Raw genomic sequence first — 26,111 nt, 5'->3', positions numbered from 1 at the left:
TTTGAAGATATCTCTTTAGGGCTCCACAGCTTTTGGGGCTGGCAACAATAGGTCACTCCAAAAGTAATGCCTCCTATTAAATTCTATGGAAATTACAAGTACAGAGAGCACAATAACACTATTTGATAGAGCAAATTTTCAGCTTCGGAACATTGTTTTTCAACACAGTCACCACCATTAGCTGTGCATTTTTGCCAGAGATGAGCAAGAGCCTGCATGCCACGCTCATAAGAATCGGCACCAGCAGATGTGCTCCACTGTTGCTGTAGTCACTGCTGAAATGCACCACCCACTGCCTCACTGTGCTCACATCCACTGCTTGGTCTCCAAGAACGTTCAGCAAATGTCAATGAATGTCAGTGAGTGCCATTTTTTTCTGCATGGAAGTGTTCAGTGACACATCTTTGTATCATCCACATTTCCATGTCAGACACCACTGTGTCAGAGTGCTCCTCTGCTGCCATCTGTCACACAGCAACAACATGTAACAGGGTACTGGTGGGAAGTTCAGCCTCTACTGACATACCACCAACATCCATCTCTGATGTAATGGGCCAACATAAGAAAATAGGAGGCATTTCTTTCAGAGCAACCCTTGTATGTGCTACATCCTCTATTAATAGCCAGAGCCCTTTTGGGTCTGCAGATAGCAGAATGAATGAAGCCACAGAATGGCTTCAATCAGAAGGGACCTTCTGCCCACCCAGTTCCCAGCCACCATGGTCAGTGTTGCCACCCACCACTCAGCTGCCCAGAGCCCCATCCAACCTGTCCTTGAACACCAGGGATGGGGCATCCACAGCTTCTCTGTGCAGCCTGTGCCAGTGCCTCACTGTCCTCACAGCGAAGAAAAAAAGCAATTATGTCTGTGCCATGACCCAGTTCCCAGCCCTGATACCAACAATGCAGGGGCAGGTGGGTGGCAGCCAGCAGTGGCTGCTCCATCTGTGTGGGGCTGAGCCCCTCCTGCCTCGTGTCCCTGCCTGCACCTGTGCAAAGCAGGTGTAAATGTCCCATGGGCAGGTTGCACCTTCCTGCTCCTGGGGTAAATAGCAATGTAAATTGTAGGTTGGTAAATAATCCAACCCAGAGAGTGACAGTACTCCTCTGTCTTGCACTGCTGTATATGCCCATATTCCAGTTCAGAAACATATGCTGAACGTAACGTGTTCAGGGCTGGATTCTGTACACTGAAGTGGAAAAACTCTATTATAAAGAGTTAAAGCTGTTTTCATTAGAAAATGTTTATCAAAGTAAATCATCAGTTGCCTTCAGTCCTTAGTTCATTAATCCTTATTAAATATTAGGTGATATTGAGGAGAAATAAGCCAACAAACAAGCAAAATTTGTCTCCAGATGCTGAATCCCTGCTTTTTCTGGTGAAGTCAAGATAAGCTGCAGGTTATGAGAAGCCAAGAGGACCACTGAAGGGTTCGTTACCTTCTTATGCACTTTATGTTTTCACATGTGAGCTACGTGGTGCTGGATGCACGCTTCTTGTGATGGGGCAGGAGTGGTCCTGCCCTCAGAGAGAAGGTGTGCATGTGTGCACAAGGGATTGAGTGCCAAAGGAATGCTTTCAGCCTGGGAGCACCTCTGGCCAACAAAGAACAGACATCAAGAGATAAGGGGAACCTGTCCCTGTGGGAAAGGCTGGGTCACTTTTGAGTAAAAAGTTACTGATAGCAAAGTGAAAAGATGCCCACCTCTTAGGGAGAGATGATAGATATCATCAGTATCTCTGGGGAGACCTCATTGTGGCCTTCCAGTACTTGAAGGGAGCGTATAAACAGGAGGGAGAACGGCTGTTTACGAGGGTGGATAGCGATAGGACAAGGGGGAATGGTTTTAAACTGAGACAGGGGAGGTTTAGGTTAGATATCAGAAGGAAGTTTTTCACTCAGAAGGTGGTGACACACTGGAACAGGTTGCCCAAGGAGGTTGTGGATGCCCCCTCCCTGGAGGCATTCAAGGCCAGGCTGGATGTGGCTCTGGGCAGCCTGGTCTGGTTGTTGGTGACCCTGCACATAGCAGGGGGGTTGAAACTCGATGATCATTGTGGTCCTTTTCAACCCAGGCCATTCTGTGATTCTATGAGTTATTCTTCAGCATTTCTGTATTTTGAAGCAGAGCTCGGGAAAGTTAGGTAATTCCAGCTCTTGAAGGCCAGAGCTGGTCTCAGCAATGTGATCATCAACTCCAAGTAGCTCCATGGCATCTCTGAAATTACCTTATTTTACTGAGGCACAGCCTGACCGTGAAGATCAAATGGAACCCCAACGATGCCAGGAGTTTTGTTTCCCTGTCCTAAGGAAAGCTAATAAACCACAGATTCTAAGGCAGCAATGTTACAAAACTTTGCTTCCTTCAAACATTATTATTTGCTTGGTAAACGAAAAGAAAACAAAGAATGGTGGATTTCAAAACATACATTTCTTCAAAGGAAGCTTTTTTCAGAGCGACTGCCAAACTTTTCATAAAAATCTTATTCATACCCACTGATTCCAGTGATCCTTTCCACCTTAGAAAATGTGTAATACTCACAATTCATTTATTTTCCTAATAAAAGTAAGGCTGTTCTGGAAATTGGGTCAAGGCAATCACGTAAACCTGCGCTCCCAGGACTTACAGTAGTACCTTCACTGCGGTTTCGTGTCACCAAACAGAGGAAATACTTTGTTTTCTGACCTCTGTACTAAAATTCCAGTGTGGAATGTGAAGATGTTTACACACTGTGAGCATGATTTTCAGACAGGGGGCTCACGTATCGAGCGCACTGCTCCAAACCTTTCATATTTAGATTCTGTTCAGCTGTGGTATTTTGCATCTCAGTGTTGTAGACATGCCACCAGGGATCAAAGTAATGCTGTAGAGATCCCACTTCACTTAGCAAAGCAGGCATGTGCCAGCCATCTGTTGTATCTGCTGATAGAAAACAGCAGGAACGTTTCTCAGAGTTTTGCCAAGAAGTAAAAGGGGAATTTATTGCTCAGCAGAGATGAGTTACAAGGCACCTTGTCGTGTAAGTGACATCTGGTTTCCATAGTAATTTACATGGTAGATGTGTAAACTACACAATTATTCTCTTTACGCAGCAGTCTAGTGCTGTGTTAAATAAAACTTTCTTCAAGATTTTCATTGTTTGTCCTTTCTATATATATTCTCCTATATTTTTAACAACAACAACAAAAAAGCTTAAGAAATAAAATTTTTTCACTACTTTTACAGTAGTTGCTGCACCGTACAACATAACAGTTGAAAGGCATTAGAACTTACAGGACACCCCACACTTCAAGGCTATAGTTATGAAGAGATTCAGATTTGTCTCCCCACATTGCTAACAGTTATTTGGAAATTGTGTTTTCTGATCCACCCAAGGAGTCTTCTCTTACATTCTGCATACTTGTTTTATACTTTTTAAAGAAATATTTTAGTTTTTAGACTATTTGAACATTTCTCACAAAGTGATACCACAAAGGCAACATCAAGATCAGCTTCCTCATGTTTTCTGGCTGATCCTGCTCTCTCCTGGGTCATTCGTTCATCACAGTCTTATGGAATGAACACAGTGTGGAGTGGATGTCATCCACAACGTGATGACTAAGTTAATTTTTAAAAGGTTGGGTTTTGGGAAGTGGATGTCCAAAGCTAGTCAGTACCCTGTCGATCAATCCACAGCCATCCATCCTGTGGCTGGAAATATGGAAAAGAGTACAGGAAGAACCTTCAGCGTGGAAACTGGAGGCAGGTTTAGGTGTAGGGTTTTGTACCTACCATGTTGTGGCTTGTCTGGGAGGAGATGGACACGGAAACAAGTGCCCTGTAGAACTTTGGATGTGCTGTGTGAAACATTGCTTTTGTTTGCTTTGAATACAATAATCTGTCTGAAGTGTCTCAAAGGCTTCCCAGCACCCACCTGAGGTGTCCCAAATGCAGTTTTTGTTTTACAGATCTCTCCATTCCTCTGACTCTTTCCCTTCTCTGAATCTTCCCTAGTCAGATTTCTGTATCACCTGCGTTTCTTTAAGGAAGGCATCTCAGACTTAAATTCAGCATTCATGCCGTGAGCAATAGACTTGTAGAAGCATAATAATGTTTACCATTTTGTTCTCTAGAGCATTCCTAAAAGATGCTCATAGTCCATTTCCCCTTTTGACCATACTGCCAAGGAATCAGCCACAATCATCAGGGTATTCCTTCCTGAGTAATACTAATGGTTGATTCAAAATTCCTCATTATGTTTCACATTTTCTTTCCCTCTGTGCGTCACTTCGTGTTTATCAACACCGATTCTCACCTATGATCCTACCAACCTGCCATTATATATCATAATAACCTCTTCACAGACAGCTTTAGCTGTGAGCTGCCTAATATTAGGAAACCTTGCCAACTCATAATAAATCCCCTCTTCTACAATTGCTATCAGTATTTTGAACAGCACAGCTCTCTTGGAAATGCCTTGGTCAACTCTTTTCCCTACAAGTGCTGATGACTCACAAACCATTTCTAGAACTGGCCAGCTGTCACCAGTTACAAACCCACCGGAGGACCTCCTTATCTCATGACACCTTCTGGCAACTTTGGTCTGAGACACTGTAAAAATCACACTAGAAACTCAGCTGGGCAGCACCGACCAGGTCATCTCTATCTACTTGGTGAGCTCTGACAGGTTCCTGAAAATGCTTTGCTGTGTCCTCTCTGGATGTCGCATTTAGCTCTGTGTCTGCTTTCCTTCGGGAGAGATTTCAGACTTAGCTTTCCAAGTCCTCATTGAAGCATTATGCAAAAATTGGCATGATTGCTGCCATGTTCCTCTGATACCAAGGCTGGTTGAGTAAGTTTTATCCCCACAGCTGGGATCTCTGCAATATAGTATTGAGTACCTCAAAACCCTTGGGATACACCATCAGGGTCGTACATTTGGTTACTATTCCCCTCCTTCTCCCTCAAAGCCAAGAAGCTTCAGTTTGAAACAACTCCTTAAGCTTCATAAAGCAAAGCTCTGATGTAGCAATTTAACACATTTTTCATTCATAAATATATATGCAAAACATTTATTCAGCTTTTTTTTGGTGCTTTCCTGTCTTTTTCTATGCATTTTCCTTTGCACCTTCTTCATCTGTTAGCCCCATTGACCTGACAGCTGCCTGCTCTGAAGAATTTAATGAAAAATGTACTAATATTTTGACAGCTTTCAAGAAAATCTACTACAAATCATTATTTATCTTATTGCAGCTTTACATTTAGCTTGCCGAGGTTTGTTCTTTCTTTATCTCCTTTTTTTTTCATTTTCATCCACTTTCTAAAACATGATATTTTGTTTATTTTGCTGTTAAACCATATGAGTTTTCTGTTTATTTCTTTGTTTGTTTCCTTTTTAAGGTTCAGGGAACTGTAACTGTTTATTTGTGGCCAAACTCCTTACTGCATCATAATGCAACCCAAACGTAGTGGAAAATGCAATCACCCAAAATGCGCAGTGAAGAACAACAGCAATGTCAGTAGCACTGAAATTCTTATTCTTTCCATAACAAAACATACAGTGTTCTTTGTAGTGAATGATGTGTATAAAGTTCAATAGCTGCCTGGGGATATGGGAAGATAGCTTTATTGGTATTTCTGTTGTGTAAATAGCTTTTTCTTTTTTAATTGAAAGGTAGTTGAAGAAACACAAAATCAGTCATATTTTGGAAAAGCTGCTGAGTATGTGGTTAACTTCACATTTTTTCCCTGCTGTTTGGTTGATGGAGACTGACATTTTGAGATCTCAGTTATAATAAACTGTGATTGCAATAAAATGCATGTAATACTGTAATGAAAGACTGGCTCTGCTCATATAAAATATTGTTCAGACCCATGCCCCAAAAGCATCTGGTCTATCTGTAACAATTTGAGCTGAGCCAATTGTGTACAACAGTTCAGGGAGTGTGCATGCATTGAGGTCAGAGCATTTTCCCCATAGGTGTCATCCTGGCAGCTGGTCTGTGTGAGCTGGGAGTCCTATAGGCGTCTGGCTGTGACACTGGCCCTACAGATCTCTAATGAGAGCCGCTGGAGTGTAGGAGAACCTGCAGCAGATTAACTTATTTCTTTACACTTATGTGAAAAGAAAGAGCTAAAATAGACAAAACCAGACGTGCCTTCAAAATTCTGTCAGGCATCTATTCCTTTGTGCCCCTTTGCTGGACTCCCTCCAGTACATCCATGCCTGTCTTTTACTGGATAGACCAGACCTAGACCCAGTGCTCCAGAAACATCTCATCAAGACTGAACAGAGGAGAAGAATCACCCCCCAGCTAGCTGGCAGTGTTCTTCCTAATGCAGCTCAGGAGGTGTTGGCCTTCTTTGCTACACTGATACGTTGTTGGCTCGTGGTCATCTTGGTGTCCATCAGCACCCCTATCTCCTTCTACCATCTGTTTTGTAGCTGGGGAGCCCCCAGTGCCTACTGGTGCATAGGGTTGTTCCTCCTCTCATGCATTTGTACTTTTCCTGGATGAACTTCAGAAGGTTCCTGTCAGCCCATTTCTGCAGCCTGGTGAGGTCTCTCTGAATGGAACACAATCCTCCAGCATACTTTCCGGGTTATGTATCATCTGCAGACTTGCTGAGGACGTACTCTGTCACAGCATCCTGGTTATTAATGAAGATGCTAAACAGTGTGAAAACTGGTGTGAACCTCTGAGGTACACCACTACTGACTGGTCTCCAGTTGGACTTCATGCTGTTAATTACAGCCTGTTAAAATCCAGGCAAAGAGCAGCCCTCCTCACCATCCACTTAACATCAGTTCCACACTCTCACTTTTTCTGTGAAGGCTTTGGAAGAAACTGTTTTGAAAGCCTTCCTAAAGTCAAGATAAACTCATTGTTAACACAAAACAAGCTGGGCTCTATCACAAACACGAGACTGGCTTGTACAGTCACAGCAGCAAACCAAAGTCTGATTAAGAAAATTATTATAAATGTAGCAAAGACAGTAATCCTGTTGTATCGTGGGACTGAGAAGTCTTTATAGATCTATGATACATGAAATCCACCATAGTATTTGCTCATTCAAAGTCCATCCGTAGGAGACCACTCAGCTGTACAGAAATGCTGAGGAGGAGTTGGCTTCACAAGTCTGTCTGACTTGGAGAAGAGAAAATTGTGGGATAGAAAAGCCTTAGTAAAGGCTTACAGAGATTTGAGATGGATTTGTTTCAACCAAACAAGAAAAAACCTGATTTTTTTTTTCCATCCATGTATGAAAGTGTGCTTTGTTTTGTAACCAGCCGATGGAATCCACCTTCTTTGGCCATACAAGGAGAAGTGGGTAATTACCTTCCAGCCGCTCCAGGACTTTCTGCCATCACTGCCAACTACCTCCATCAATAACTTGGAGACCAAACATTGCTTTCAGAACTGGTTCCACAAATCCTCTGAAGTTACCCCTTAGTCTGGATAAACAGCTAGCAAAACCCAACTGATGCTAAAGGAAATAAATATGCCTGACATCAAACCTGGCAATCTCTCAGTTGCAGGTTTTGGCCCAGGACCAGGGAAAACAAATTCCCCAAACAGCAGCTCACTAATGAGAAGACCTGTCACCAGCTTCAGGAGCCCAAGCAGAGATCCCACTAGCAGAGCAGCAGAGGCAGCCCTTGCAATGACGGCTGCTGTGGAGAGACAGCAGATCTTGGGCCATCCTGGCCATCAGAAATGATTCAGGGCTTTCAGTGCTGCCATTATGAACGTGGGTTTTTTCCTAAGAGCCTGAGGAAGGCATGGTGAGATCACAACCTTTTGATGAGCAGGAGGAGATAGACTCTACCAAAATATTATTTACTCACTCTGAACTTGTAAATGTGTGAATATTGATATAGTCAATGGGAATTTGAGACTAAAAACCACATAGGCAAATAATCACCTCCACTGAGCAGCTTCAGCACAACCTTCAGTCCGTTCCTTTAAACTTCAGTAAACACTGCTTTCATTTTTCCAGGTTTGAGCCTTAGCCAGTTCTCTTTCTTGCAGAGGTTCTGGGAAATAAATTGAACTGTTGAAACATAGTCCATGGAGTGAGCAGGTTGAACCAAATTTGTTTTTTCCCTATCAAGTCATTGAGTAGCTGCCGACAGCTCCATGCCTGAAAGATTCAAGGCAGGGACCTCTGCCTTCAGGGACAACAGACCTCTAGGATGCATCCCAGAGGAGGGGGAGGCAAAATGCAGAATCTGGGCTTGTAGAAAGAGATGACATGCACAGCCATACTGAGTGCTAGGATATACTTCGCTTAGTTGGACATACTGATCATTACTTCGGTTGGTTTTTTAGATTTATTTATTTTGTGTGTTCTTTTTTCTCTTTCTTTTCATCTTTGCACTGGAAAATCTATTCAGATTGAGTCGACCAAATGAGATTTCTGTATTGACAAGGGGGCACAGCTGAAAGTGTATGGCCCAACGCATTGCTATGACCCAGTGCATTGCTCCCCTAGAGCTGCGATGTGCTGGCAGTGAGTATAGGTGGAGATGCTCACAGTATCCCTCCCCAGGCAGAAAACAGAGGCCCATCAGGAGCCACAACAGCTTTGCTCTTTTACTCAATGTAACAACAGCCTTCTTTTAATGGGACAAAATCTGCACATTACTCTGCCCACTGATAAGAGCTCAGGTTTGGGTCATGCCAATTGCATACTCTCTTTACTTAAAGGGCCCTTTTAAACTGTGCTGTCAAACATTTGCAGTCAGATGAACTTTATCATTTGCATAGTTGGTGCCATGCTGCTGCTGTTCCTGTGATTTGCTTGTAGAGAATTGAGACCTCACAGTGGAGTTGCAATGTTTAAAACATTTCTAAGTATTTAATTTGCTTATATAAGAGCTTTATTCATCCAAAAGTGAGGCTTTCTCATCCTGTAAAGCATAATTAATTAGTATAAGTTCATTCAGTTAGGTTAATGGGAAAATATTTAACAAGATGAGGAATCCTAGAGTTTGCTGGCTGAGTGCACAGTTACCTGGAGGCATAGAGCCTGAAGCTCTGCAAGTTCTCATGAAATCTGTTTCCCTACCTCTCCCCATCCCCAACAGCTCCACAAGAAATTTCTGTCTCTGTTTTTTTAATTGTTCCTTGTTGCTGTCCACAAGGACACAGTAACTGCAGAAAGGTCTTTCTTTCCTTCTTGACTCAGAGCAGGGATGAGGTATACCCAGGCACAACTCCAGGCCAGTAGGCTCATGAACAGTGGGGAGCAGAAAGTGAGTTTTGTGAATGATAGAAAGGGACAACCATTACCCTTCCGTGAAAATGATAGGACACATTCACAGGACATTTTACTTTAAACGCACAAGTACTACTGTGACAATAGTCAAGCAGCAAAGAGGTGTTTAGGTGAAGCTTGCTTTCATCTCTGATTACAGACTCAAAGATAAGCCAGAAAGATCCAGTAATGGTATACCTACATTAGTTCCTGTGGTAAAATCCAAGTGATGTTTCTGGTAAGCACAAGATGAGCTACCGACACTCAATGCATAGAAAATATTTGAAGACATTCCTTTGTAAAAGGAAAAAGCCTTGGATTAAAGTGTGTACAAACTACCCATTGAAAACCCAGTTATTGACTAAACATCTTTCAGTATAAAGTGGAAAATGCGTCTTCTTGTTGAAGTGCATCGTTCACATGTTGTCTTTTAAAGTATATTAATAGCCTACAAATAAATCAGCCTTTTCCCAAAAACAGATTTCTACTAATTTAAAAATCTGCCTGTGGAAATGAGGATGTGTATTTGCATATGATCAGTGTGGTTTGGGTTCGAGAGTTTTCTTCCATATACAGTTCCCTAAAAACCTGTGTAACAACTCTTGTGGTCAGCAAGCTGTGGCATTCCCCTTTCTGCCACCTCTAACTCACAGCCCCTCTGTCAGCCAGGCACAACTGAAAGGTACAGCAACAAGCTCTTAAATTAAGGCAGTTAATGGGCAAACATATTTCCCCCAGACCTCTGTGTATCCTGGACTGCTCGGCTTGCAGCTGCACGCCTTGCTGTGTATCAGCATCCTGATGTCCCTGGCTGACGGAATGAGCCACATTTCCAAAGGCTGCCCAGCCTTTGCCGGCAGATCCGCACGAGGGAGCCCCTATGCTGCGCGCACCGCCCGAGGCTCTGTGCCGACGCAGCATCATCTTGAGCAGGGAGAGGTCACAGCCTGTGCCATCACAAAAGCCTTCTGGTTCAGCACAGCTGCCATACCCTCGCGATCACCTGGTCCAGCATACTTGTCCGCTCTGTTCTCCAACTACCCAGTCTGTTTGTCACTTTGCTGAGGGCTATGCTGCGTTGCACCCAGAGTACAGCTCCAAGACCACGTTTTGGGAACATCTTTGGAATCCAGTGCTGCTGCTCCAAAGAACCCTGTTAATAAGCACTGCCTTAAATTTAGATAAATGCGAGTCAACTCAAACTGTTCCCAGTGTACAACCTGAAGGAACAGCAACAAGTTCATATTTCTGAGGGCAGAATCATATGCATGGATTGTTCATGTTTTCGTGTCTCAGTACCACTGGGAATGCGCATGGCTTTTTTGGGAGCATGTTCTGTTGATTTCAGCACTGGATTGGAGAAACCTTCTAGCTCATGGTTCTCAGCTTTGTTTCTCCCACTTCCTAGGATTATGAAATCTGAGTTTTGATAAGAACATTTGATAAGGAAACACTTTGCCTCCTTTCCAGCGTGGTTCCACTGTGGTTTCAGCCATGCCATCAGCTGACAATTTTTTTTTGTCATCCCATCCCATCCATCATATCCCATCCCATCCATCATATCCCATCCCATCTAATCCCACCCCATCCCATCCCATTCTTCTCATGCCAGCACAAATGTGGCCACTCAGGAAGGAAGTTGGTCTGGCTGAAGACTAACCTTACAAAAAGAAGTGATTGATTGTCACCTTGTCCATCTTGGGCAGCTCAGCCCACAGTCATATGTGAGGAGGGAACATAGCACAGATTTGGAGAACAGACCTCACTGTTGAGTTCAATACTGAGTTCAACTCAACAGCGTTTGCAGCACATTGCTCTACCCTGGTGTTCCTGAAAGCACTTGGACCACACTCAGCCCAGAGTCTCCCACTTCATTCAGTCAATTAAGGCTGTCTGGGGAGATCTGGAGAGCCTCCAACAGCCTCTGACTCTGGCAGAGGTGATGGACTGTCAGCATATCAGGGACTTACTGAGTGACAAAAAGGACAGTTTGCCTCAGCCTGCAGCAGCAGACCAGATTGACCATAGCTGTGTGCCAACAAATGAGCTGCAGCTCTCAGGCTCAAGGAAACTCTTTAATCCCAGATGTAGGGAGTTACCTCAAAGTAAAGTACAGATTTTTGCTGTCACCGAATTCCCTTTGGTTTTTCACTGAACTGTCCCAATAGCTTTTTCTCTAAAAAAAAACAGGGCTGGGGCCTCTGCAAAGCATTCTTCCAGTGAGCTCCCAGCTGCTGGCCCTTGCTGTCAGGATTTATGCTGCTTTTATAGGTCACATCATTCAGAATGAAAACACCTAGCAGGATGTTGCTTTCACAAAATGAACTTCATGTGCTTTGGAGTAGGGTTTGTTCCTGCAAGTTTATGTGAAGGGTTTGTCCAGGAGCTCAACTTCATCCCATCTGATATCACTCCTCCCAGTTCTTGTCATATTCCTCAAGTGAAGGACTGCCCTGATCATGGAAGCCCTGCCTTCAACCAGGAGCTGTACAGACACAAACTCTGCCTATGCAATAGTTGTAAAGACAGAAAAGCTGTGTGCAGAAACTGTTCAGCTCTTGACCAGAAACTGGGGTAAGGCAATACTTCCCTGCCTTATAGTGAAGGTAAGCTCATCTTGCATTGATAAATTCCAAGTGTGACTATAGAGGCTGTAACTATATGGGGGCCTGTGTAGTAACTGGAAATATTACACTAATATATGTCCACAGATTGAAGTCTTATCTCAATAAGCAAATCTATATCATCTCAGGTACACAGCAAATGGATGTCAGGGGAAAATTCTTCAGAGTGGTGAGGTGCAGGCTCAGACTGCTCAGCTGGGTTGTGGATGCTCCATCCCCGGAGGTGTTCAAGACCAGGGTGGATGGGGCCCAGGGCAACCTGGTCTGGTACCAGATCTGGAAGTTGGTGGCCCTGACTGCCGCAGGGGGTTGGAGTTGGATGATCCTTGGGGTCCCTTCCAACCCAAGCCATTCTGTGATTCTATGAAACACATATGGGATTTCATTTGTTTGTTTTTCATATATTGATCATTTAAATAATGAATTTAGTTCTTTCATGGTAGTATCTAGACTTTCCTTTGGTGAATGGCAGCTTATAGAATAAGAGCAAAATGAAGATTCACAAAGAGACATTTAAAACCCATGCCGAAGACATAAAAAGAGGAGTGTCAGGGAAGTATTTCTAACAACCAGTCTGAAAAGAGCTGTTTTTTTTTTTCAAAACACATTCACCCTAACTTTTACGCACTTGCTTGGAATACAAGCGAAGGCCATTATCTACTGAGCAGTCAATGAAGAAAGCCTCACTTCCAGAGGTGCTGCAAGCTTCGTTTCTCTGACATTCATGCAAGTGGAAGCATCACCCCTGAGACCTTGGAAGGACTCCAGTCTGACAGAAGCTGCTGTGAGATTTCATAATTTTCAAGACAGATCATTGCTTAGTTTTTGGAAAGCAATACTTCAGATACAGGAGTGCCAGTTAAAGCCAAGACTGAAACAGATGGACTCAATAAAGGTCCAATTACGTGACCTTTGCTGTTTGCCACGCTTTTAACTTGTGTAAGTTATTGATTACACTTTCATGAGATCATAATCAGAAGATTGTTCTTTGGTAATGGTGTGCTAGAGGAGCTTTATCCTCTACTTCAAAGCTGTCCTGGGAGGCTTAAGAACAAAGGCTTAGGAGTTTGAAGCCTGGCCAGAATGAATCTGTGTGCATTATCCATGTTTACCACTGTGCAAGGGGCGGATTAGCCTATTCTCCGACTGTGAACTTTCTCTCATCACATCGGGTGAGCCACCATCTCTAAGGTTTACATTTGTGCTTTTAGAAAAGATTCTGTTTAATTAAATGTAGCATTTGCTCAGATCTCCATCAAAACTAGTCTAAATTGTTACTTGTTAGTGCAATCATTTCCCTAATTGTAGAGGTTTTATTGAAATTATTTTACATTATCTGAAAGGAATGAGGCTAATTTATTAGTTACAAATAAATCTATCTAGAGCTTGAAATTGCAAACTGTCTGTAATCTATGTAGAAATGCAGCTCCAGGACCAGCCAGCCCAGGTTCTCATTTCTCTTTCAAGTTGTGGGTGGAAGAAAATAACCTCACAGTTTATTCTCAGTGTAGATAGTGCTGTGCAGATGTGTCACAGGTTTAAACAGCAGACTTGTACAAATAGCATGTACATATATATATATGTGTGTGTATATATATAAATATGTGCTTCACTTTTTTTTCCTCAAAGGAGCAGCAATAATTTCCTAATTTCCTCCTTTTTCATTAGCACTAGGAAATTGGCATTTTGAAAATCTCTGGTCATAAAATCCCTTCTGGGTACAGCACTGATCTTTTGAGTGGCGACTAAAGAATGAATTAGCCCTTGTTATGCCAAAGGAAGAAATAACTTTGCATCAGAAGAATTATTACTAATTCTCTGGATTCTGAAGCAATGTGTGTCCTCAAATATTTGAAGGCGATGTAGGGTTATGCATCTTCTGTTTTTTAAATCTGAGCTCTAATTACTAATTCTTCTTTCTGTTGCTTGCTGCTTGCTTCTCTCCCCCGATGAAGAGAGATTTTATTTTCATCCATAAGATATGGTAGAAAACAATTTGAAGGGCATATGTACGCATTCCAGCCTGGTTCATGCTGTTCATTGCTTGCTAAAGACTTTCAAGATATAGTTAGCTGTACATATTTATCAAAATCACAATTCCTTTGTCTCTTTTAACTGTTTAGAAAGTAAGTAGTGAAGCAAGAATAAAGTATGTCATGGGAAACCTGTTAAAAGAGAGAACCAGACATGTTCTCATTTGCTTCTGAGTCAAGCAAGATGGAGGAGGAGTAAGAAAGACCTGGTGTTCCCGCACTGAATAGCTATCAGTGTAATGTGACTTTGTTTTTTAAGAACTGCATTCTACATGCCTTTGCAGCAGCTTACTCGTACTTACCTGGGAATTGCTTGGAACTGAATCCATTTGTCCGTGTGCTGCTTTCTGAGATGCCAGCACTGGGGAGCATGACCCTGCACTCCGAGCCTCAGCCCCTTGCTGATCCTGCATCAGTGGGTTGGCTCCCACCTGCACTGATGCTGTATTTCATTAGCAGATTAGCAATGGATTAACAGACAGAAATATGATTTGAGTGTTGGGTGGTCCTGGAGTTGGACTCAATGATCCTTGTGGGGCCCTTCAACTGAGGATATCCTATTCTATGATTCTGTGACGGGAGTAAATGGCATTTCTTTGGCAACGTGTCTCAGGCAGCCTGCTTTTGCTGCATGTGAAGATGAGTTTCAAAGTTAATGATCTCCTGAGGTAGTTGGGTTTTTGTTTTTCACTGGTGTCCCTCTAGAACCCCACCCTTTCTGCCAAGTCAAATTCCAGTCTCAGGTGGGTTTTCAATGAGCTCTTCACATGCTAGAGAACTTCCAGAGCTCAGAGTGTAACAAGAGGAAATATCAGCTCAGAATGACCAAGTACTCTCCTGTTTTCCGTATCATCCAAGACTAGACAACTGCCAGAAGCCTAATTGCTAAACATAATTTCAATCTGTTACTTTGCGGCCTCACTTCATATTACTTCACTTTGAAGAAATTCTTGCCTCATTTTTTGGAGGACCAGCTAATATGTTCTGCAAAGATTTCTGTCAATCTCTTCTGTACAGAGTATTCTTGAAACCCCACGATATCATCTTCCAAAATTTGGAGCTCCTTTTGGTAATGGTCAGGTAACATTTATTTTCCAGCTTTCTAAATCATTCTATTGAAGAGTCTGATCTGCCATCCACAACGACGTGCCACAAAAGACATTAAGCACCAGTTAAATACTCCATGGACAAAATCTGAGAGGTTTTAGAATCATAATATAATAGAGGTTGGAAAAGACTTCTATGATCATCTAGTCTAACCATCTACCTATCACCAATATTGACCACTAAACCACGTCCCTAAGTACTGCATCTGCCCTTTCCTTAAACACCTTCAGGGATGGTGACTCCACCAATTTTGTACCATTCTTCGTATGAAATATAAAACCATTACAACCACAAGTGATTGTTGTTGCAAGTTGTATGTAGGGGTTCACTCCATTGTTAAAAAAGTCTTTGTCCTCATGCACGGACTTTCCTCAGTCCTCCAGTTTTCTTAACATGAATAAAGACGGTGTAAGAGACTGTGCAGAGCTGTGCATGTCAGTACATCAGTGTGTAATTAACAGTGTAACACGCTGTACTTTTCTTTGAGATATTTCATTGAATTCTAATTTGGTACTTCTTTAGAAAAACAAAAGTACATCTCTATTTTTCCATTTTTTGTGTATATATCTCTCTTTTTGTTAATCCTACTGCTTCAGTTCCACCTTCCAGGAAGGGACAGCGTAGCAGGTAAAGTCAAGCTGCCTCCTCTGGCAGAAAAACAAAACCTTGCAGGCAGACAGTTTATTTGCTGTCTAAGGAGGATCATTATGTTGTTCATTACAGCAGTGTCTAGACTGCACTGCAATAACAAAATGTGCTGCTGATATATTCATAACTGTGGCCAAACTCCTTCAATAGCCCCATATGCACAGTACAGCTAGAGCCCCTCCTCAGCTGAAATTTGTCTCATTTGCTTCGTGTTTCATCTTGGAACACAAAAGATGCACTTCTCTGACCTAATGCAGTCACTATCTTGGAGATGCAATGGTCCATGCTGTAAACACCTAGCAAACACATACATTGCCTCACTTTGCTATTTTACATATGGCATATGCAGCTGTGAGCATCTGCTATGTATAATGCATGCTAGAATCTTCTAAGATGTGCATAGCCAGAAATATCTATGGATCTGGGATAAGAAGGAACTTCTTTTGATGAGTTTCTTTTCTTAAATGAAGAAAATAGGCATTAGGGTATGTTTGCAATTTAATTGACAGCAGATTGGAATGCCAGCAACAATCTCTTTAAAATAATGAGAAGAAAATATGGTTCGTTTCTTACCTCTACTTGCAAAGCTAACACACCTTTTATTTTCTTTGTTTGAAAGGCTGCAGATTTCATTAGGTTCTTGAGTTGAGACATACAGCAGTTTAAGCTACTTTGCTTCACTTTAATGTATAACCATTACTTCTAATCCTCCAACTTTCATGTAAAATGAAGAAAACATAAAGCACATTCCTGCAAATGCTTTGATTAAATATGAAACAAAAACAAAGTAGGCACAACAAGGCATTTAAGTGATGAGAAAATTATAATGCAGTAGATCTTGCCCTGAAGAAATGAGTTCTGTAGGAATTTTAAGTGTAAAACCAAAGTGCCGACAGATGTTCGCTACAGTACTTGTTAGAGGGCTTCATTATTTTTATTACCTTTTAGATTCCTCTGATTTAAAGAAAGCGTCCACTGAAAGTCCATAAAAGTTAATCCTGACTTTGGAATTATTTGCCTAAAATGAAATTTCCTCCCTTTGCTGAGGGTTTTGCCCACATGGGGAGTGGCTGTGGGGTGGCCGTGTGGGGCTCCTGCTTCTGGAGGCACCGAATCACCAGACGGCGCACATAGGGTCTGCAGAGCATTTCCCTCCCCTTCTACATACAAATGTCCCATACAAAGTGTTCACACATAGGGAAGAAGTATTCTTCCTTGGGTGCGTGCTGAAGTCAAGCCAAAACCAAAATCTCTTCCACTCATGTCAAAGATCGACCCTTTATTGGAAACCCAGTTTCCTCTATCACCTCTTTTAACCATTTCTTTATGATTTAGCCTCAGTACCAGATTTTGTCCCTCAAATGCCAGACAGTACATAGACTGGCTTCAGACGCAAAGTCACGAGAATATTTCTATGAAGGAAAACGGATTGTGGTTCTTTTCCCATTATCTCTCAGCAGTATCCAAAGGAGTTTTGTTTGCACTACCAGGTCACTCACAATGACCGCTAACAGTATGAATTGTGGTAGTCACTATACAGTACCCAAATGTCCAGATTTTAATTGCACAGGCCTACCTCTTCAATTAAACATCATGATTAAATTTCATGCTAGGCTGAAGCATGGTAAATATTTACTGAGGATGTGTTGTTTGCTTTTCAGTCATGCTGATTAATGCAGGTTAATTGGCAATCAACTCAAATTACACCAGGACAATACTGGAGACTGGATATGGAGATTGTGTCAAGACAGATTGCTTCAAAACTGGTAGGATTTACAGCAAACAAACCTCGAATTGACAGGTTTGAGGAGCTGAACTACTCTCCTTCACTGTGCAGCCTCTCTAGACTGATTTTGTGTAGTATTTTTTAACTTAAAATTTGACCAAAATAGTCCAGCAAATGTGATTTGCAAATGCACTCTGTAGCACATGGTTTCATAACTTCATAATCATGATAGCTGGATCTACTTGCGGTGTTCCATAATTTTTTTTGATAACACCATATCAAGAAGGTCAGATTTTGTAAACTGAGCAGATGCACAGAAAGGGTGAGACCAGGTATGTTTCCCTAATTTAGACTGGTTTTCCTACTGAGAAGCCCATTGCTTGTGCAACATCTCTTCCCATCTTTTTAATGTGTGAGCAGGACTTACTTCCTGCCTTGGGCGTTAATCTCTGCTGCACCTCTGTCCTGGTTAAAAGAATTCCTTCCTTGAAAGGCAGTAATGGTTGTGACTCATGGCACAATTGGTTGCCTTTCCCACTCCTAACTTTCTTTTTGTCTTTGTCCTTAGGCATCATTTAATTACAGAAAATAAAATTCCAGTCCATTCTCTACACATCAGGGCTTTGGCTCACAAATTGACCTGCTACAGCAGCCTGGCTAGAATGGAAATATGGGAACGGAGCTATTTGGTTTAGTTACCAGTTGTTGTTTACTAGAATAGTAAGAACATAATGTTTTAATATCCCAGCCCATTATGACCTGGTTTAGATACAACCAAACATCAAAGTTAACCAATGAGAAACAGACAGTGCAGCATTGACTCAGTCTCTGTAGTATTCTATAGATGTGTGGAGACATATAATTATTTTTCTGAACCAAAGTTTTATTTGAAAACAAAAATGTTCACAATCTAAGACTTTATGGCTTGTTTTCATATTTTGGCATGGTGTATTGTATTGGAAAAAAATTCTTTAATTAAAAACAGCCTTTTGAATATTACCCCAGACTTCAATTTTCATCTCCTATTTTACTACTTCTCTCCATGTCCCGTCTCCCACCCACATATGCTTCATGTGTTTAAGCCACCCTCAAAAACTTCCACGGTTTCCTTCCCTGCTGTTGTTTGGTGAAGCCTCCTCTGAGGCTTCCATGCCTACATAATAACCTTTGGGCAGAGCACAGCCCCCACAGACTGGGGTCACTTTGCTGTCTCCACAGAGTAAGTGGATGTGCTGCCAGGCCTGATGAGGAATTCCACAACAATCTTTCTATCCATTTTTTGAAAGCTTTGCTGGTGGCAGCAGGAGCTATAGGGCTCTGGTGTCTCACATGCTGTTAGAGCTTCTGCTCAAGTTAGTACTGAATCACAGAAAGGCTGAGACTGATCTGAAATGAGATCTTGAGATCAAGCAGTCTGTCCTTCTGCTCAAGCCACCTAGAGCAGGATGCCCAGGACCATATCAGCCCAGACCATTTCTCATATCTCCACAGAGAGTCTCTACAGCCTGCCTGAGAAACACACGACAGTGTTCAACCACCCTAAGGAAACACAAAGTGTTTCCTGATGTTCAAATGAGCCCATTGCCTCCTGTCCCATCACTGAGCACAACTGAGAAGAACCTGCTTCCATCTGTACTGCTATGGATGGATAAGATCCACCTGATCCATCTGACCTTTCTCCTCCCCAGTCTGAATGGTCCCAGATCTCTCAGCCTCTTCCATACATCAGACCCTTAATCATCTTTGTGGCTGCTTGCTGGTCTCATGACAGTAAGACAGGAAAACTGGTTATGAGAGAAAAATGACAATCTTCTAGCTAAGGACATTGACTGCCATCTCACAGACATGAACTAACTGCCACCTATTAGCTCAAAGTTCTCGTAAAACTTTAGCTTTAATCTCTCTTCACAATTGTAGCTAAAAAGCAGGCTTAACAATACCATATGCTGTCAATGAGTTGCTGTATGAAAATATATTTTTACCTCTGCCCATTCTAAGGCCTCAACTGCTTTATTGAGAGCAGCAGATAAAATTACCTGTAATCCTTTCCATGTTTCAGGGTAAATGGGAAGCCAGACTTTAGGGAAAGGGCTCATTTCCTCTTGCTCAGTGCACCCCAGTGTACCTTAGGGGTGCCCGTGTCCATTAACAGCAGTGGCTTGCTGAGGTGTATGTATCTCAGGTGTACGTGGTGTGTGCATCTATGTATGCTGCAGGCACATGGCATCAGACAAGAGGATTCCCACTCTGCATCAAATATGAAGAAATGCTGAGCAGGTGACTCAACAGAGAGGCTGGGCTCCCGTGGAAGGGAGTAGCAAGGGCTACAATTTGTTCAATTGCACAGGTGCGTATAGGCAGTAATATGAAGGTGGTGGGAAGTAGCTTTCAATCATGCCACCACCTTTTGTGGATAGCCAAAAGAAATCACGTATGTCAGGTTTAATATTGAATGACAAACAGCCTGCTCTGTGGGAGAGCTCTCAGCTCCACCCCTGGAACAACTCAAAGAGCTGAGACTGAAGCAGGCAGCGTTGTAGCTGTAAGCAACGTATGTGTCCCAGCATGGCACTGCTGTAACATCGCATTCATCGCTCGGCACCGACTATTCCCCCAGGGCAATGCACTGTGCTGTGCAGATCTGCAAAGGGCAAGTTGGGATATTCTCACACCACAGTTGCATCATGTTTGTGGACATGTCCTTTAAGGCGTGTTGATGATGCAGGCAAATTTTCCAGGCTAATCAGTCAGTTCTGCCCAGAAAAGCAGCTATAAGAATTAGTCCACTGTTCACAATTTTTTTTTCATGGTCAGATAAAAAGTGCAGGCTATAAAAAACATATTCTCCTTTTAACCTCAGTTCACTGTATGCGTGTTTTTTTTTTTCTTCCTATTATACAAGTATGATGTTTACTGTATGGTCACCTGCAATTCCTGAAATAAGAAGAAATTATCCCAAAATTATGCTTAGGTAAGTAAGTGATCAGGGAAGTAATGGAAATAAGTCAAGTGAATGGCATAATAAAAAGCAGTAATTTTTTGATGTAGCTTATACTACATAGTTTGCTTACATTACAATTGCTTACATGAATGCAGTTAAAATACATAGCAATTTCTGATGTATTTTGTCATAGGCTGAGTACTTCTACGAATTCCTGTCCTTGCGCTCTTTGGATAAAGGCATCATGGCTGATCCAACTGTAAATATACCTCTGCTTGGAATGGTTCCTCATAAACCATCAGGTTTGTGCTGTTAATGTTATAAATTGAGTTTCTTTACAAAACATCCCACGTACAGCAAAGTCTATATGTCTTGAACTGCAGTTTTGAACCTTATCACTAAAGAAATGTTTGCATGGCACTTAACACTGAATGGTTTGTGAGTGCCTTGCCTGACAAGAGCAGTGTATTTTGTCTGAGCCAAGTCACATGAAGCTTTTATCTGTAGAGAAATCAGCAGAAAATTGCGCAGAATTGTTGCATAACATTCATGTACGTAAAACTGTATTATTGGTTAAGTTGTGCAACTGTTGGAGAACAAAATCTTTGATTGCTGTAAGGAATAGTTATCCAATTATTCTGTTTCTCAGAGGCTTCAGTTTGCTTTAAGTTGGCATCAGCTGCTGTTCTCAGGCGTTCAGGCTCAAAAACACAAGCTCTGGTTTAGGATCTTATCATTTACTGTTTTCCCCTGGCTGTGCACTCTCAGCTATCCACTGCAGCTTACAGCTCTACATCAGAGGCTGATCAATCCTTCTTTCTCCTCTCCTCTCCTCTCCTCTCCTCTCCTCTCCTCTCCTCTCCTCTCCTCTCCTCTCCTCTCCTCTCCTCTCCTCTCCTCTCCTCTCCTCTCCTCTCCTCTCCTCTCCTCTCCTCTCCTCTCCTCTCCTCTCCTCTCCTCTCCTCTCCTCTCCTCTCCTCTCCTCTCCTCTCCTCTCCTCTCCTCTCCCTGTCCTTTTGTATTTAATAACAAATCAACAGTAGCAAGGCATTTATTGCAAACCTGTCTCAGCCCAAGAGAATACAGTAAAGATAACTGAAGAAATATAACAGAGGGAAGAGCGCTATATTAGACATGGGATTGGGAAGCAAGATGAGGGGCTTAAATAGGTAAATATTTTACTGAGAGGTAGTTGGACCAAGTGTTCCTGTCAAAATCAGTGGACTCTCAAAGTTTCTTTTGGATATTTTCCTACCATCAGTGAAGATGGCTTTAGTGCTTTAGGCACTATCTAGTCTGTGTTTTGTTGTATGTCCAATAGAGCTATGAGCAAATCTCTCTTAGCAGTACTTGTAGAGGCTCTTATTTGAGTCCATACAGACTTCTTGTAACTCCAGTCCCTTTGGCAAGAAGTTCATTGCCTCCCACTGTTTGTGAAGATCCCCTTCTTGTTTTGAGTTTGGCTGTGACAGCTTCATCTAAATGGCCCACCCCCAGTTACAGGAGGCACCGCGATTGCAAATGCTCATCCTGGGGACTTCAGCCACCCAGACATCTGCTGGAAAAGTAGCATGGTGAACTGTAGGCAATCCAGGAGGCTCCTGGAATGCACTGGGAATAATTTCTATAATTTATAATTTCTACATAATTCTATGATTCTATGATTTCTTGAGTCAAGTAATAGATGGCCCCACCAGGGAGGATGCAATACTGTTGCTCATCAAATGAACTAATTGGTGACACTGGGATAGGAAGCTGCCTGGGCTGTGGTGACCATGCTACGATTGAGTTCATGCTCTGCAAGGATATGAGACAGGCAAAGAGTAAAATTAGGATGTTAAATTTTAGGAAAGCTAACTTCCAGCTCTTCAGGGAGTTTGTAAGCAGAGCACCCTGGAAAGATGTCCTCATGGGTAAAGGTGCAGAGCAGAGCTGGCAGATCTTTAAGGAAACTGTGTGGTGCAGTTGACACACCCAAGGAATGAGATGCCCCTCTGAGGGACCTAGACAGGCTTGAGCAATAGGCCCAGGTGAGCCTCATAATGTTCAACAAATCCAAATGCAAGGTCATGCACCTGGGTCAAGACAAGCCCCACTAGCAATAGAAACTGGGGGATGAAAGGATTGAGCAAAGCCCTGTCAAAAGAGACCTGGGGGTACTGGTGGATGGCAAGCTGGACATGAGACGGCAGTGTGTCCTCACAGCCCAGAAAGCCAACTGTATCCTAGGCTGCATCAAAAGAAGCATGGTCAGCAGGTTGAGGGAGGTGATCCTGCCCCTCTGGAGCATGTCTGGAGTACTACAGGTATGGAGTCCTCAGTACAGGAGGGACGTGAACCTGTTGGAATGCATCAGAGGAGGACCATAAAAATGATCCAAGGGATGGAATGCCTCTCTATGAGGACAGGCTGAGAGAGTTGGGGCTGTTCAGCCTGGAGAAGAGAAATCTCTGTGGTAGCAGCTTTTCAGTATCTAAGGGGAGCTACAGGAAAGAAGGGGACAGATTCTTCAGCAGTCTGTGGTGACAGAACAAGGGGAAGTGGTTTCAATCTTAGATTTAGGTTGGATATAAGGAAAAGGTCTTTTACAGTGAGAGTGGTGGGGCACTGGAACAGATTGCCCAGAGATGTGGTGGATGCCCTGTCCCCGGAGACTTTCAGGGTGAGGCTGGATCAGGCCCTGGGCAACCTAGTCTAGCTGTGCATGTCCCTGTTCATTGCAAGGGAGCTGGACTAGATGATTTTTACAGGTCCTTTCTAACTCTAAGGATTCTATGATTCTAAGTTCAGATCCAAGTCCAATGTTGTGGATGGTGGCTGTGATGAGCTGTGAACACCACCCCAGTGCATGCTGGTGCCAAGGTCGCTCCACGTGGCACATCTGATGCCTTCTTCAGGTGCAGCAATGTCTCTGCTCACTCAACAATGATGGAGCTTGCTAATGATGCAGTGAAGTCTAGGAATAGCTATAGTACCATCATTAAATTTCTGCCACATCTTCCTCCCCACAGCAATTTGTTCAGCTAAGTCACACACAGCACTAAATTAATTCCTGCACTTGAGTTGTAAGAAGGTTACTACAGTTTAAGAACCATTTAAACTGCTTTTTATGTGCTGTAAGAGTTTTCTTCCTACCACACAGTTACATGCTTTTTTGTAAATGTCTTTTAAAAAAAATGATGTAAAAGTGCCTCAACAATTAAATTGTTTTATGATGAAAACGGCAACAGAACTTACCAGGAGCAGAATGTGTTTCAGCAATAAATTATTCTGTATTATACCAAAGCAGAAAATAATGAAAAGTGCCCAATTATGATGTGCAACACTTTTTATAACAAGCAATTTAAAACAAACCAAATGTAAGGCTGTTAGGTCAATATTTTGTTCCAAAATCACAGGCCAGCTTCAGAAGAGATGAATAAACAATTACTATTAGCTGGGTCTAATTTATGAAGGAGCTAGGAAGAGCCAGTTTTGAAGAAAAGAGACAATCATTTCATCTGAAGATTACGTGAGATCACATGAGACCATCACGGAGGAGCATTCCAGAGCTCTGAGCATTCAGCCCACTTCCTCATTAAAATACTCCAGATTTACTGGCCTTAATTATTTACTTGGACTCTTTATAGTTCAAAAGTGTTTGAATACTTTTCCTGGAAAGGCAATCTCCAAATATCACCACACATAACAAGTTCTGTCACAGCAGTGGGACTCTGTAATTTTTGTAAATATTTGAGCCCATTATCTTATTTGACTGTACTGTCTCACTGGCACTTTATGGGAAGTTTTGATTAAATTAGTGTTTTATTTAAGAATTAACTGGAAGATCCCAAGCATTAACTGCAAGATCCCCAGCAGCAAAACATACCTGAAGCAACTATTTCTCCAAAATGTGTGCGATCTTTTTGCCAGAGTCACCTGAGAACCCATGAAAGTGAGATTCAGAAGGATCGAGGCAGCCTAGAAAATTAAATGTAGGCTTCCAGCTCCCTTTGGAGGTTTTGAAAAACATATCCTTAGATACCTTCATGTGGGTAATTGCAGTCTGAGGGCAGAAGTGTGTTTGTTAAGATCCCTGTCTGTGCTGCCGACACTGGGGCTGTGTCAGTCAGGGAGCCCAGGCTCACCTCCTGTGCTGTTGCTGTTGTCTATGAATATGGTGACCTGCATACCTCTGTGATGCACCTCTTCATCAGTGGTACTACTCTAAGGCTTAAACATAAATACTTATTATCTTTATTTTTAGTATTCCTTTGTGTACCTTAATCTATATGCAAGTAAACACAAAATATTATTGTTATTGTTCCCCTTTAAGTGGTTCAGGTTGGGTTTCCTTGCCTTGGAAAACAAGACGGAGTGGCTGCATTCGAAGTGAACGTGATCATAATGAATGCAGAAGGCAATATCATCCTCCAGACCCCTCAGAACGCCATCTTCTTTAAAACCTGTCAGCAAGGTAATGCTAATGAGGACATGACAAGACTGCCAGACTGGGTCACCTAAGTTTCTTCTGTTTCCTTAGGAATAATGGTGACAGATTATTGTGGTCATGCAATGCACAGCAAAGGCTTTGAACTGCAGGATGTTCAGGCTCTCTTTGTAGATTTGCTGCTTGTTTACATTTGCTGCTCATTTTCAATGTGTTTACTAAGCTTTTTCTTGCTATAAAATATATCTCCCTTAGCAGACTGAGTTGGAGGCATTCCTCCTCCTGTTCACAGCTCATCATTTCAGGGATGTTGATAAAAATACATCATATGAGAAGCAAGTGTGAACAAATGATTTGAAGTGTTTGGAGGAGAGTCTCTACAGTGTCTAGCATGCTAAGGCTCATGTTTTCAGAAATGACCATAATTGAGAGAACTGAATTCTGTGATCTGTAGCACAGACACTGTCTTCCCTTAACACCTTTTGGTGTCGTAGTTCAACAGTTCTTTACATCTGAACTTGCACATCCCAAGTTAATCCAGAAGTGTAAATCAGCACATTTTGCAATAGATAACTTCCCTCCTCTGGAGCTCAGGATGACAACCATTTGGGTTCGGATGCAGCACTGTTCATCAGTCTCAGCAGCATATGTTGCCCGCTTTGACATTCACAAAGTTTATGAGATATAACAGCCAATGAGAGCATTCCTTCTTCTCTTATTAACACTTCAGTGTGCACGTTGTTGGTTTGAATTTGGTCAAATTGTTTGCACAGTAAAGCAGCACTAAAGTCAGGTGATGAAAGCTGGTTCTGGCCATCACCAGGCAAGAAACACACACGGGATGCACTAATAGAGGAAGGGCATTATGAAATTATTGCCATGTTTACTTGGAAAGCAGAGAACCTGTCAACTCAGCCAATTTATGAACTATAAACACTATGTAATAAGAGTTTCTGGATTAATTTGATATACCAAGACCAGCTGTAATTATCACTTTGAAGTGATGCTGTGGAAATTGAAAGAATTAGTATCTAAGATCAGGCAGCTATCCCACACCGTGTGCAATTGTATCAAATCAACCCATGATGTACAAAAAGCAAGATTTTGATTCTTCTCCTATTAAATGTCAGCTCCGAGTCCTACACTTTCTTCTCCACACTGGACAGAGGGTGGCTTCAAAGAGCAGCAGCAGGAGCTGTTTGTTCTTTGAACCTGCACGATGCCTAAATAAATGGCCAACTTTCTGCCTGCTTTGAAGCCTTGCTGCTCCCAGTTAGCCTGGGAAAAGGGGAGGATGGGGAGAAGATGTGTGGAGAGGAAAAGGAAGAAAAAATGGGGGCTGAATGGAAGTAAAATCGAT

The 26,111-nt window shown here is 42.4% G+C and overlaps 1 protein-coding gene across 1 annotated transcript in view; it reads left to right on the top strand.

Moving 5' to 3' along the window:
• The window catches only part of WIF1 (Wnt inhibitory factor 1), a 41,694-nt gene that overhangs the window by 2,523 nt on the left and 13,060 nt on the right, over positions 1–26,111 (top strand). The window contains exons 3-4 of the mRNA XM_031589513.2: positions 20,516–20,624; positions 24,638–24,778. Of these exons, the coding sequence (XP_031445373.1) occupies positions 20,516–20,624; positions 24,638–24,778 (250 nt within the window). The remainder of the gene's footprint in view (positions 1–20,515; positions 20,625–24,637; positions 24,779–26,111) is intronic.

Source organism: Phasianus colchicus, chromosome 1 (genome assembly GCF_987193195.1).
Source record: "Phasianus colchicus chromosome 1, bPhaCol1.hap1.1, whole genome shotgun sequence".
In the NCBI taxonomy this organism is placed as follows: Eukaryota; Metazoa; Chordata; class Aves; order Galliformes; family Phasianidae; genus Phasianus; species Phasianus colchicus.
The sequence above is the reverse complement of the archived record's forward strand: the minus strand, read 5'-3'. Positions and strand labels throughout refer to the sequence as shown.